The sequence below is a fragment of the Phacochoerus africanus genome, chromosome 1 (genome assembly GCF_016906955.1).
Source record: "Phacochoerus africanus isolate WHEZ1 chromosome 1, ROS_Pafr_v1, whole genome shotgun sequence".
In the NCBI taxonomy this organism is placed as follows: domain Eukaryota; kingdom Metazoa; phylum Chordata; class Mammalia; order Artiodactyla; family Suidae; genus Phacochoerus; species Phacochoerus africanus.
Genome location: NC_062544.1, coordinates 164,053,121 through 164,067,044, shown reverse-complemented (window position 1 = coordinate 164,067,044; position 13,924 = coordinate 164,053,121). Strand labels below are relative to the sequence as shown.

General features: G+C 49.0%; 1 protein-coding gene across 1 annotated transcript; it reads right to left on the bottom strand.

The window, feature by feature from the left end:
• Nucleotides 1–248: 248 nt before the first annotated feature.
• On the bottom strand, nucleotides 249–3,464 carry CHST2 (carbohydrate sulfotransferase 2). The gene is made up of 2 exons (XM_047784042.1): nucleotides 2,724–3,464; nucleotides 249–2,617 (listed from the first exon to the last, which is right to left on the bottom strand). Exon 2 carries the CDS (start codon nucleotides 2,433–2,435, stop codon nucleotides 834–836), a length of 1,602 nt encoding a protein of 533 aa, XP_047639998.1. The 5' UTR covers nucleotides 2,436–2,617; nucleotides 2,724–3,464; the 3' UTR covers nucleotides 249–833.
• Nucleotides 3,465–13,924: the final 10,460 nt, after the last annotated feature.

Sequence of the window (13,924 nt, the reverse complement as noted above, 5' to 3'; positions counted from 1 at the left end):
TGCCCTGCTTGGATTTTGCCTCTAGAATTTGAAGATTTGTTCCCATTCCTGGGTACCTGACAGGCTGTGGTTTACATGTGAGAAAACAACTCCAAAGTTCTTATCAAGGAGTTGGAAGCAGCTCCCACCCATCTTAGTGTTTTCTAAGAAAGAGACAGGAAAAGGAGGTGGGGGAGGGGAAGCAGATTATGTCTCAAGCTGCACAGGACAAGTAACACAGGTAAAATCGAAAGTAATGGAGGCAAATATAAAAAAGAATATTATTTATTATCTTTATTAATACTCACATATAACCTTTGCTTTTTACACAAAAGCCTACTTTAGAAGAATGCCTCCATGATTTAGCATGCCCAGTGGGGCTTTTAGCTCCTGGACCACTTTCCCCTTTCTCCACCCCACCCCACCCCCCCAACATCCAAAGGATTCTTTCACATGTTCACAGATACCACGAAAATTTTGTAAACAAGATTTGGGTTACTGGATCTTGATTTAATCAACATCTCACTTCCAAATGGAAGTCAGGTAGAGGAGAGGGGAGGCAATGGGAGAAAAGGCAAAGGAGAAAAAGCAGAGGAGAGAAGAGAGGAGAGAAAAATAGGGGCAGCTGGTCAGAACTTTCAAGTCTTGCCTTTTCTGAGATGTGTATTGTGGCTGTTCCTTGAATTCAATGATTCAAAACATTGACAGCAAGTGCCTGTGTGGTTATTTATATTATGTATCTATAATAGAGTATGTGGGCTTCCTCAGTTTGGATCTGGTCTGTTTTTGTTGAAACACACCACAATCCTCCTGTGGGTGTCTCTACGGGAAGTCAGGTCTCCCAGGAACCACGCTCAGAGCCGGGGTTTCCGGAGCAGGGTCTTGCTGAGGTCTTTGACCTCCTCAGGGCTATTGACCCGCTCGTACCCCAGCACGGCCATGGGCTGGTAGCAAAACTCCTCCACCTGTTTGATCTGCTGGAAGGTGAGGGCGGTCCGCCAGGCGTTGGCGGCCTGCGTGGCGTTGCGTGCGGACACCACGAAAGGCTTGGAGGAGGAGCCCGAGCCACTGGTCATGTTGAGGGCAAACTGCTCCATTTCAGGACTCACCAGCAACCCCACAAAGTCGTACACCCTCTTTAGGGTCTTGACGGGGTCTCCCACCAGGTCCTCGTACCGCACCACCAGGTAGTGGCCTTGCAGCCAGTCAGGAGGCTGTAGGGCAGTCTGCAGCGTCTTGGCCATGCTGTTGCAGATGACCTCCATGGCGCCAAGGGCGTGGTAGTCGGCTGGCCCTCCTATGCCCTCCTTCTTGGCGCCCAGCTTGTGGCCAGCGGCTTCTAAGAAGGGCATGCGGTGGGCTCGCGGGTCCCGGCTGCGCACCACCTGCAGGCTTTCACGGATGAGTCCATGGCGCGAACGGATCCGTGAACTGGCAACAGCCCGGGGATCACGCACCAGGTGGATGACCTTGAGGTCCAGGGTGGGGTCGCGCAGCAGTGGCGCCAACACGGCCACATCAAAAACGCGCACGCCCTTGATGACCAGCGTGCGGTACTTTCGGCACTCCTCTTCGAAGCGCGCCAGGCGCTGCGGTGGGCACTTCTTGCACACGCGATCGTCCACCAGTCCCACGACCTCCTTGCGGTAGGCGGGGCAAAGCGGCGAAGAGCACACTACCTTGTTGGTGGCTGCTCCAAAAATGCCCAGAGTGGTGAGGTTGCGCCCCCCGCTGCCAGCGGGACTGTACAGCTGGAAGACCGAGAGGTCGCAGCGATAGAGAGCGCTCAGCATGTCCCGTGCCGCCCCTTGCAGGGAAACGGCGTCCCCTGGATACAGTTTTTGCCACACGTGCCACACTGGTTCATAAAGGAAGAATACCTCGGGGTTCTGGTTGAAAAGCTCGCCGAAGAAGGACGAGCCTGAGCGCCACGTGGTGAACACGTACACCAACTGTCTCTTGTCCCCGCCGCCGCCCCCGGTGCTGCTCCGAGTACCATTACCCGAAGAGGCTGCGGCCCCCGGAGCCCCCGCCCCGGCTGCCGGAGCCGCCCCGACGGCTGCAACGGGAGGGCGATAAGGGGTACGGGGGTCCAAGCGGGTGTGCGCGCGAGGCGGCACTGCCGGAGGAGGCCCCGGGCGCCCCCAGCCGCCCCCAGCACCTCCTGCCGCCGCAGCACCCAGCGGCCCGTCGGGGTTGCACTGCTGCAACGGCTCCTTGTGCCACTTGTAGTCCAGGAGGTTGAGCATGGTGAGCACCAGTAGCAGCGCGTAGCCCGCGCACAGCACCAGTGCCTTCCTGCGGAACACCTTCATTCCGAGCGGGGACGCGGGCCAGCGGCGACCGGGGCGCCGGGGCCACGGTGGGAGCAGGGCGCGCGGCCCGGCGGCAGGCGCGGCCGGGAGCAACCGGGGGGGCGCGCCCGCGGGAAGCGCTCGCGGCGGGCTGCGGCTCATCACAGGCACAGCCCGGGCCGGCAGCGCGGCGGAGGCGGCCCTGCAACCCGGGAGGGGGACGCAGCGGCCCGGCTTCGGACGCGGGGACTTGGGCCGCGGCTCCGAGGTGGGCACGGCAGCAGCGGCGGCTGGTCCCCGGCGCCTAGGGCTGGTTCTCCCATGGCAGCGGCTCCGAGAAAGACCTACGAGGGGAAGCGGAGTAAGTCGATGCTCCCCAATCCTCCTCCCCAGCCTCCACCTCCTCCTAAGTAACGCCCACCCTCGGGTCTGCCTGGCTCCCCAGCTCACCTGGAGCCGCAGGCGCGCCCCGGAGCGGCCCGGGATCACGGCCCCGCTGTCTGTCCTGCTGTCACTCGTTCCTCGATTTCTCGAGCGCTGTTTTCCGCTCGGGGTCCCCTGCCTCCGAGGGGGTCGCGGGAATCCGCAGCCCAAGCCCTGGGCAGAGTTTCCTGGCAGCAGGCGCCCTGAGGTTGGGGAAGGGAAACTTTCACCGGGCCTGGAGCCCTGCTCTGCCCTCCGCTAAGCCCACTGCGACCGGTTCCAGCGGCGTCTCCGCCGCCCTCTCGGGACAGTAGCTTCCTTCCTCGCTCGGGGCGGGGGGGTGAAGCTGGCCGGGGGAAGTTGGGGGAGGGGGCTTAAACCGGACCCAGCTCCAGGCAAAGCGGCTCCTCCTCTCTCGCTCTCGGCCTCTGCTCCCCGAATCTTCCCATCTCTCGGAAGGCTGTAGATGGGGCGCAGTGCGACCCTGCAGCGGCGGCGGCAGCAGCTGCTTCTTCCATCACCCAGAGGATGCCCGAGCGGGCATTGCCGGCGCCCCCGCCGCTCCGCAGCCTCCGACTGGCCCAGAAATCACCTACACACAGCTCTAGGCAAAAGAGCTGGGGTCCGCAGCTCCCTTGCCCGCCCCGCCCCCCGGCACCAGCCTCTTCGGGCCAACGAGAAATCCGGACTGAGAAAGCCCCCGCCGCAGCCGCTGCCACCGCCGCGCGAAAGCGGCGCCTGGGAGGATGCTGCTACCCGACTCTCCCTACGCCGAGCGGCTGCAACGCGCTCGGGCCAGCCTCTGCGCGGCTCCTGCCAGCAGGCGCCGGGTTGGTGCGCGCCACCGTCTATCCTTGGGACTCCTCCCCTTTCACCGCGCTGCGCTCCGCCTCCGCGCGTCCCGCGCCCGCCCCCGACTCAGCGCCCGGCTCCTGCCGCCGACGCCTTGGGGGTTGGAGATGCGGGGACCAATTTATAGCGGCGTCGCTCCGGCCGCCATCCGCGCGGTGGAGGCCGTAGCAGTCCGCGTGCTGAGCGCCAGGGCGCTGACTCGGGGGTTAAGAGCGCTCCGGCGCCCCAACCTCTGAGAAACTTGGATTCTGCTCGCCGCTGCCGGGATCAATCGTCCGTTTTTGCTCTCGGAAAGAGTTGATGATAAAGTTTGGACAGAAATCCCGCAGCGGCCTCCCACGCCCCCCCGGGTCGGCACGGCCGGGCCCCTCCGGGAACTGAGGACGCACCCGCGCCCCGGAGAGCTCTGGTAATGCCGAGCGTCGCTCTCAGGTTCCCACTCCCAGCTCGTCAGTTCCAACTAGCCTGAGGCTTCTCACTCACCGAGGAAGTAATAAATCTTTCTGACCTCGAGGTTAAAGAAGATGCTTTAGTTTTCCGGAGGAGTGTGCCGGCGGGGCTTCTTCTAGCTTTACTCCACCTATGGAGAGAGCCTGTTCGGTCTTATTACGCCCCCAGCAGACGCTCTCCCCATCTCATCTCGTGATGATGCGTTCGCTGTGACTGATGTCCTCGGGAACGAACTGGGGTGATGGGGGATCAGGGGTGACTCTGTTCTAATTTACCGTAAAATACATGTCTTGCTTTTTGGTTTTAGAAATGAGATCAAGCGATTTGACCTTAAAAGAAACGCCATTGTCGGATCATATTTAGTAGATCGTGTTTAGTTGGTTTAAGTATTACCACCCCCCCCCCCCCCGCCTTTTTTTAAATAAGGAACAGCTTTCTCTTCCTCTCTCTTCTCCCTGCCTCTCCCTTTCTCGCTCTCTCCCGGTCCCTCCCGCCTCGCCCCTCTCTCTCTTCTCATCCCCCCCTTCATCAAAAGAGGCTAAGCCGTAGCTTAAAATTCATCCCCGAAATGAAGACAGTTATAAGAGTCTACAGTAGTAATTGAACGGTGAGGAGGAGTTAGATACCCAGATAATTAAACCTTACTTGAGCCCTTGGCTGAAGAGCTACGAATCGCTACCGGTCCTGAAGCTCATCGGCCTTTGGTAAGGCGTTTTTGTTGCCTCCTGTCCCAAAAGAGTTTTTAGAAGTTGACAAAGTTACTGCAAATTTATCTTTGTACTATATGGGGCAGCCTCTCTCAGCCAGAATGTCCTTCTAAATTTAAAACGTTATTGTTTGCGCCATTACTACTCTTCAGTGAGTCTTAACAGAATCTTCGGAGTGCTAGGACTCTTAGAAAGTGACTTAATTCATATGAGTCTTCCGGGTAGAAAATGTTTCAAAACCTTGACTTGGCCTCGTTCGCCAGAAAAATGCATAATGCTGTAGGTAAAATTCAGATTTCCACACACATCCCTGCCGCCATGGTTCTGATAGAGTGTAAGAGTGAGATGGTTCTAGGACAGATTTTATGCAAATAGAAGGAGAAGAGTAGAGGTGGAATTTTATATGCAGCTTGCTCAAGTAGCGTCAGGACAGACAGACGTTTTTAATCCCTGTTTACAAACTAAGGCGATAATTTAATGATTTACCATCTCTCCATTTCTGGACGCACCCACATCACTTTCTGAGCTTTCTCTAGCCCTGTCCCTTCTTTCCTCTGTCCTTTCCCCAAAAAACTAAAGGGATATTGACAAGTTAAAAGACTGGTGAGGGAGTTCCCCTTGCGGTGCAAAGTAAAGGTATCCGACTAGGAACCATGATGTTGTGGGTTCTATCCCTGGCCTCCTTCAGTGGGTTAAGGATCCATCGTCATTGCCGTGAGCTGTGGGGTAGGTCACAGATGCCGCTCAGATCTGGGGTTGCTGTGGCTGTGGTTTAGGCTGGCAGCTGTAGCTCTAATTAGACCCCTAGCCTGGGAACCTCCATATACCGCTGGTGCGGCCCTTAAAAGCAAAGAAGTTGGGAGGAAAGAAAAATCTCAACCTTAGTATTCAGCATGGTTGAAAAATAATGTCTAATATTTAAAATTTAGTCCCTAGCTTTGTGGTTACTCAGAAAGCATGTGAATTGCAGTTATTTGATTTAAGGACCCTTTTCTCAAAAATTGTTTGCATAGAAACAATTTTGTCTGCAATTTTGTAACACTTTACTAAAGTTGGCAAAATAATAAATGCATTTGCCAGACTCCCCCACAGGGAGTGCTCAGATGGCATAAATTTACAGGTTTCAGCATCTCCACCCTCTCCTTGCTTTACCATTTTGCACTGTGTCATGATTAATTCCAAACTTTGTTACAGCTAATGACATCCAAAAACTTGATAATGCCTTCCTTCCCACATTGGTTCAGAAATTCCTTTCATTTTAATCCACTTATCCTTTTAGCATAGTAATGACCCAGACATATAATAAGTCACATAATTTCATTGGCAGAGGAGCTGGTCAGGCCACAGGGCTGTCCTTAATTTCAGCTCACTGTTGAGTTCATTGCAATCTAACGTCTTTTCCAGGACAGTCCTCAGAGTCTCTCTTTTCTGATGTCTGGGATGTGGAAAGGAGACTGCTGTTGGAAACTTGCTGTGGGCTTTACCTAATCCTGGACCCATAGTGGAGACCTCACATTCTGGGGTGCTGTAAGCGCAGTACCCAGCCTGTGCAATGTGGAAGAGAAATCTTCCTGGACCTCCCTCCACAGTCTGAATCCAGAAACAGATGTTAAGGCTGGGTTACCTGGACAGTTCCCATCCAGACCCTTCTGTGCTGCTGGGGAACCGCAAGACTCACTTCTAGGGAATATCTACCCCTGGGCACCAAGATAGACTCAGTCACTCATAGTTTCAGTAAATATGCATTTGCAGTGGAACCAGAGTGCACAGAATTGGATTCATCATAATCCTTGATTCAAAACGTACTGTTGTCATTAGCCCAAGGGTGGTCCTTTTCTATTTTATGTGATTTTATATAATATAACAAACAGTCAGGAACCCATTACAGAGCCTAAGTAATCCTCTACTTAGTTTAAAAGCTAAGGAGTTCCCGTCGTGGCTCAGTGGTTAACGAATCCGACTAGGAACCATGAGGTTGAGGGTTCGGTCCCTGCCCTTGCTCAGTGGGTTAACGATCCGGCGTTGCAGTGAGCTGTGGTGTAGGTTGCAGACGCGGCTCGGATCCTGCGTTGCTGTGGCTCTGGCGTAGGCCGGTGGCTACAGCTCCGATTCGACCCCTAGCCTGGGAACCTCCATATGCCGCGGGAGCGGCCCAAGAAATAGCAAAAAGACAAAAAATAAATAAATAATAAATTAAAAAAAAAAAAGCTAAAATGAAAGGGTCAAGTTCCAAAGTGGGGTAGGGGAGCTTGCCTTAACTGTCCAAAAAAAGGGCCATAGTAGTCTGATGATTATGAAGAAAATAAAGCAGTCAGTCATTTTTAAATGTTCCCGCAGGAAAAGCAGACTCAGAAGGCTTTGAAGGAGATTCTGCCAGACTTTGAAGGGCTAGTTAATTTCTATCTTAAATTCTTTCAGAATAGAAAAAGAGAGATTACTCCCCTTTGCAATCTGAGGGGATAATAGGTTCTTTCCACTTTTTAACATATACATAAGGAGTTCCCATTGTGGCTCAGTGGTAATGAATCCGACTAGTATCCATGAGAACTTGGGTTCAATCCCAGCCTCGCTCAGTGGGTTAAGGATCCGGAGTTGCTGCGGCTGTGGTGTAGGCCGGCAGCTGCAGCTCCTATTCAACCCCTATTCTGGGAACTTCCAAATGCTGCAGGTGTGGCCCTAAAAAGACAAAAACAACCACCACCGCCACCACAACAACAAACACGTATACATAAAACTCCTAAATAAAATAGCAGCAAAAGAAATCTAATTAAGTGTGGGAATAAAGACTGTCCAACCAATTTGGGTTTATCCCAGAAATGCAAGGATGACTTGATGAATATTTATTAAGTACCTACGCGCTACCAGGTGCTGGTAACTCTTTCATCTTTTGTGGAATGCAAAAGTGAAACAGAAAGTCTTGTCCATACCCTCATGGAATTTACACCCTAGCATGGGAGACTTTCAGTACACGTACATTCAAACAGATCAAATTATTTTAGAGACCAGTGAGAGCTATGGAGGAAATAAAACAGAATAATGTTGCCAATGACTGGAAGCAGCTACTTTAAATCAGGAAAGTGACCTTTGCAAAGGGGAGATGACCCTTGCAAAGAATGAGGAGGCAGTCAGGTGAAAACTGGGTATCACATAGATGTGGAATCTAAAAAATAATACAAATGAATTTATTTACAAAACAGAAACAGACTCACAAACATAGAGAACAAACTAATGGAAATTCCTCTTGTGATTCAGCAGGTTAAGTTCCCAACTAATATCCATGAGGATTCGGGTTTAATCCCTTACCTCATTAAGTGGGTTAAGGATCTGGCATTGCTGTGAGTTGTGGTGTAGGTCACAGACGTGGCTCAGATCTGGCATTGCTGTGGCTGTGGCGTAGGCCGGCAGCTGCAGCTCCAATTGGACCCCTGGCCTGGGAACTTCCATATGCAGCAGGTATGGCCCTAAAAAGACAAAAAAAAAGGAAGGAAAGACAGAGAGAGAAAAAGAAAAAGGAAGAAAGAAGAAAACAAACTCATGGTTACCAAAGGGGGAAAAAGAGGGATGGATAAATTAGGAGTATGAGATTAACAGATATACACCATATATCTGTATATACCATATATCTGTTTAGCAGGTGAGGCCCTAAAAAGAAAAAATATATATAAAAATATATAAATATATAAATATATAAATATATAAATATATAAATATATATATATATATATATATATATATATATATATATATATCCAGAAAGGGCACAGTCAGTTCTGGAAGAAGAGTGCTGAGGCTTACTTCTCCAGGAATGTGTATAAGTAATCACCAAACATATCCCCCTGGTGTTGGCATTGTTTGAGCACAACTCTCTCCTCCCTAGCCTCCACCTACATGTGTTCAATCTTTTTCCATCTTCACCTTTTAGACCTAGCCCAGCTGTCTACCTCCTGAGTGTCACCCCAGCCTTTAAGTTTGCCAACAAAGAACTGGAATTTCTTTCTGCAGTTTTTCCTTCCAGACATTGGCAGACAGGGATGGGCTAATTGGACCAGGAGATGTTCCCTTGCCAGACTAGAGACATCGTGTTCTTTAGTGTGCCAGTCATTTCTCCAGTGCCTGCCGTGGGCATCCTCTTGGGTTATGTCCACCTCCATCCATTCTCTTTTCCTTTGTTAATAGCATCTGAGCCAACCACCCCACTGTATGTGACTTTGGAGGGAACTTCAGCCAAGGAACCCCTCCCCTTCTGGGAGAATGTATATGATCCAGGATCAGCAAATTAGATGTTCTCTCCATAAAAGTTCCATTCATTCATTCATTCTGTAGGTATTGAGCTCCTACTATATGCGAGGCAATCTGAATTTTCATCACAGAGACCAAAAGATGGAAAACAATTGCTGCCCTCCCATCCCAATAGTGGAGCCTAGGGAGAAGTCTCCTTATCCTCTCAGAAGGGACACTATCCCTTTTAAACCTACTCTTTGTTTTTTCTTTAGATTCAGTGAGCTACTCCAAATGCATCCACAAATCCCTCCCCCTTTTCCAATAAATTCGTTAGAGTCAGCTTCTATTACTTACAAGCAAAGATTCCTAATTGACATAATGGCTCACTGCCTAATTATAGATTTGGTTTGGTTCATGCTTTGTCTTTGTGACTTATTCTCCATCTTCACTTAAAGCAGACTTTCTCTTTTGAGTTCTTTAAATTCTTTAAATTCTACCCAGCCAGTCAACCTAAGGAACTCTGGTGGGCAGAACTCTGCCTCCTCATCAGCATAAGTGACCTCACCCCTCACACCTTTCTCTCAACTTATTTTTTTACCAACTGTATTAGAAAAACCCACAGTTTTCCACCTGTGTCTCTCTTCTTTACAGAACAATTTACAACTCCACTTTGGACATTTCTGGTCACCAATGTGTGGATCTTTCCCCCCACGCCGAGAAAATTCTCTGGCACCAGCTAAGTGTCCAGTAACTTAATTCTAACTCCATTGACCTGGAGATAGTGTCGGATCCCAGAAGTTAAGGGTTCAGTTCCACTTGACTGCTCCCCACTTCAGATGCCAATTGCAAATCCAGATCATCACCTGGAGTTCTGACCATTAGGCCATAAATCAAATGTTCCCACGACCTCCTCCTCAAGGTCAATTAAGAGCAGCTCACAGAACTCAAGAAAACTTTACTTATGTTCATCAGTTTATTATAAGAGGATATGATAAAGTATATAGAGAAGCAGCCAAATGGAAGAGATGCACAGAGCAAGGTATGTGGGAGGGGCACGGAGTTTCCATGCCCTCCCTGCCCTCATTACTCTCCCAGCACCCACACGTGTTCATCAGCGAGGGAGTTCTTTGAACCCCCTGCTCTTAGAGTTTATGGAGGCTTCCTCATGTAGTCATGACAATGATTAACTCCATCTCCAGCCCCTCTTTCCTCTCTGGAAGATGGGGCTGGGGCTGAAAATTCTAAATTTCTAATATGGCTTGGTCTCTCTGGTGACCAGCTCCCCTCCAGAAGCCATGAAGCCCATCCAGAGTCACCTCATTAGAACAAAAGATGCTCCTGTGTTCTGATCCTTTAGGATGTTATAAGGGTTTTAGGAGTCCTGTGTCGGGAACCAAGGGCAGAGATATAGATATCTCATTATCTCACACTAACACTTATTAGGCTGCTTAGTCATAACCCCTGATCTGCTAGGCTCTTTTATTATTTTTTATTATTATCCTTTATTATTATTTATTATCTTTTATTATTATAGCCCCCTATTCAAAAAAAAAAAAAAAGATAGTAAGAATGTGAGGTAACCTACATTCCACAAGATAAATACAAGAAAATTGATCAAAGGGAAAACTAATATTAAGCCAGGGTGTTCATCCCATGAGGTCCTGTGCAACTGCCAGAGGTGAGTCCAGAAACTGGCTCTGAGCTTCCTTTTTTTTTTTCTTTTTTTTTAATGAACACTTTTTTTTTTTTTTTGGTCTTTTTAGGGCCACACCCACAGCATATGGAGGTTCCCAGGCTAGGGGTCCAATTGGAGCTGTAGATGCTGGCCTACACCACAGCCACAGCAATGCGGGATCCAACCCACGTCTTGGACCTACACCACAGCTCACCACAACGCTGGATCCTTAACCTACTGAACAAGGCCAGGGATCAAACCAGCGTCCTCATGGATACTAGTCGGGCTTGTTAACCACTGAGCCATGACGAGAACTCCCACTCTGAGCTTCTTAGTAGCCATTGTAATAAAGGAAAGTTGCTCAGGAGGTTGGCAGCTTTGCCTAACATAGGGGCTAAGAAAACAGTTTATCTTCTTTCTACCGTAAGCTTCATTCATGTGATTTCCTTGTTTGCTGCTTTATTCCTAATACTAGCACAGTATCTGTCGTATATGTGTTCAATAAATATTTATCGGCTAGTTACTCTAGGTTTTTAAAAAAGGGTTATGTGGTATGGAAAGTGTACTATGTCCTTAAATACATCTCTATGATCTACAATAAAAAACAGTTATAGATTCGTAACCGTAGGTGCTGGTTCTTATAAGCCCAGTCAATGCAATCGAATGTCATAATATCAAAGCTCCATTCAGTAAAGGCAGTTTGGTGTGGACTGTATCCACCACTCTGATGGTCTGGCCTGTCGGCTCATCTCGGCAGGCTGCATGCAGTTATTTATCATCCCTAACTGTGTAGAGATGAATCCCTTCTAAGTAGAGGCTTCTTGGTGAAACTACTGCCTGGTAACCAGAGGCTCAGCGGCTGTTAACTCTTTCCATGCCAAACATCTCCCCAAAGCTGTAAAAGCTGTGTCTTGTGCTATCCTCAGCTAGAAAGGGGTCTTGAAGCATTTGGAAAATCATTTCATTTCCCTCCTCTGTCCACTGCCTCCCTCCATTTCCCAGGACTCATGAGTTTCAAACACACTAAATGGGGTTGAACTGAGTGTGTGTACCGTGTCTTGTTCTGACCACTGCCCTCATCCCGAGGCTGGAGCTCCAGTTTACAGGAATTGCTCCTTGGAACAAACCTGTCCTCTCCCCCGACTGGTTTGACCCCCGACAGTTGGGTCCTTAGAGGCTAGTTGTCCCTATATCCCTTGAGAGATGGCCAACCCCCTAACCATGGACCTTCTGGACCCATCTCTCACCTGTTCCCAATCGGTCAGGAGCAATGATTCTCACTGTTTTCTTTTCTTTTCTTCTCTTTTCTTTTTTGGCCACACCCATGGCATATGGAAGCTCCCAGGCCAGGGATCAAATCTGAGCCACAGTTGTGACCTATGCTACAGCTCAGGCAACGCCGGATCCTTAATCCACTGCACTGTGTCAGGTATCTAACCCAGGCTGCCGCTGCAGAGACAATGCTGGATCCTTAACTCACTGTGCCACAGCATGAACTCTGATTCTCATTGTACTTTGAAACACAACATTTGAAAAACTGGAGAAGCTTTGACAGTGAGGTTTTAGTCCATGATCAGAAGTATTTTAAAAATAATCAGCTAGTCCCCAAAATCAACTGTCATAAGGAGGCAGAGATAATGTCACACTAGTAGAAACTCATGGGACATCCAAATGGCCATGCAGTAATAGACTTCTGCTTAGAACAAATAAAGTGTAACACCCCTATGCTGTCAACGTGACTTCTACCTCAGGTACCACAGTCCCAGATAAAAGGCTGTCAATTCAAAAACCTTCTTTTTATTGACAAAAGAAATTAAGTTCCTCGAGATGTAGAAATAAGATATAGTGGCTTTTGTACAGAATTTGAAATTAGCCCTGGATTCAATTCCCTACAAGTTTACTTCTTAGTTCCATGTTTTCAGCCAGGGCAAGTGTAGAAGGAAGGCTCGGAGTGGTTTATAAAAAAAAAGTTCCTGCCCCACCCCAGGTGAAGGGCCACTTCTCCTTACCCTTTTTTGGTAGAGATGTTTGGGGATCTGGTTTGACAAGCGCTTTTTCCAGAGTGGGGAGCATTCTGGTTGCGGTTTGTAGGGGCAGAAAGATGGGGAGAAGGATTCAGTGGTTAGCAGAGAGAAGGGGTCCATCAAAGCAGGAGCTGACCTTGGGATCTGTTGGTCTTGACATCCCCTGGGTCTTGCTTCTCAAAGTGCCATCAGTGGATCAGCTAAATCAAGGTCACCTGAGAGTTTGTTAGAAATGCAGAATCTTAGGCCCCAGATAGCTTCCATCAGAACCTGCATTTTAGCAAGATCGCTGAGTGACTGGTGGGCACATAGAGTTTGGGAAGCCTGGTAGCCGCCATTCTGGTGTTTAACACCTAAAATAAATAACTTAGGGTCCTGCAGGTGGATGGACTTGTTTTTCACTCCCTTCTCTGTTGGATCAGATTATCAGGTGGCTAGTATAGGCACCTTCTGGAGCAGTTGCCAGCACACATATTAATAAGAAATACTTTTCTCCCCACTGTCCCCGCCCCAGGTACAGCTCCAGACTCAGGTGCGCAGCTCACGAGCAGATGCTTTGTACAAAACACACCACACAAGGGGCCTTTTCTTGGAACAAAAATAAGTAAAATAGTACAAATTTCCAGAACTAGTCCATTGCTCTTAATTTATGTATTTATCAAAAGCAATAGAGATAGATAGGTGCTTTTCAGGCATTAAATAGAAAGACAGAGAGTTCCCATCATGGCTCAGCAGAAATGAATCTGACTAGTATCCATGAGAACTTGGGTTCGATTCCTGGCCTCGCTCATTGGGTTAAGGATCCAGTGTTGCTATGAGCTGTGGTGCAGGCTGGCAGCTACAGCTCTGATTTGATCCCTAGCCTGGGAACCTCCATATGCTGTGGGCGCAGCCCTAAAAAGACAATAAGTAAATAAATAAATAAATAGAAAGACAGAGAAATTATGGCTGCATTGAATTACAGTTAGCAATACATCCTGACATCAGTTTTTTTCTGAAGAAATACCAGTGATCCAGGCACATCCCAGGTCTCATGGTATTTGCTGCCACGCACAAAAGCAAATTCCATGCTGGGCAATGTTATCTCTGCTCTTGTGACATACAGACAAACTATTTGCGGAGCTATTATGCAGAAACATAGCGATTTACCACAGGTGACCTCCGTGCTTATGTACGTAATTTCTATGGTGTATCAGTGAATGCAGGGGAATAATGTAGAATTTCATGCCTGCGTTGTTTTGACGGTCACCAGATAGAAAGTCCAACCAGGCAAAAGAATCGAGGAATGATAGTGGATCT

Bases quoted from the DNA above. Each gene is read 5' to 3' on its own strand.
- CHST2 (XM_047784042.1), bottom strand. From the start codon at position 2,435: ATGAGCCGCAGCCCGCCGCGAGCGCTTCCCGCGGGCGCGCCCCCCCGG.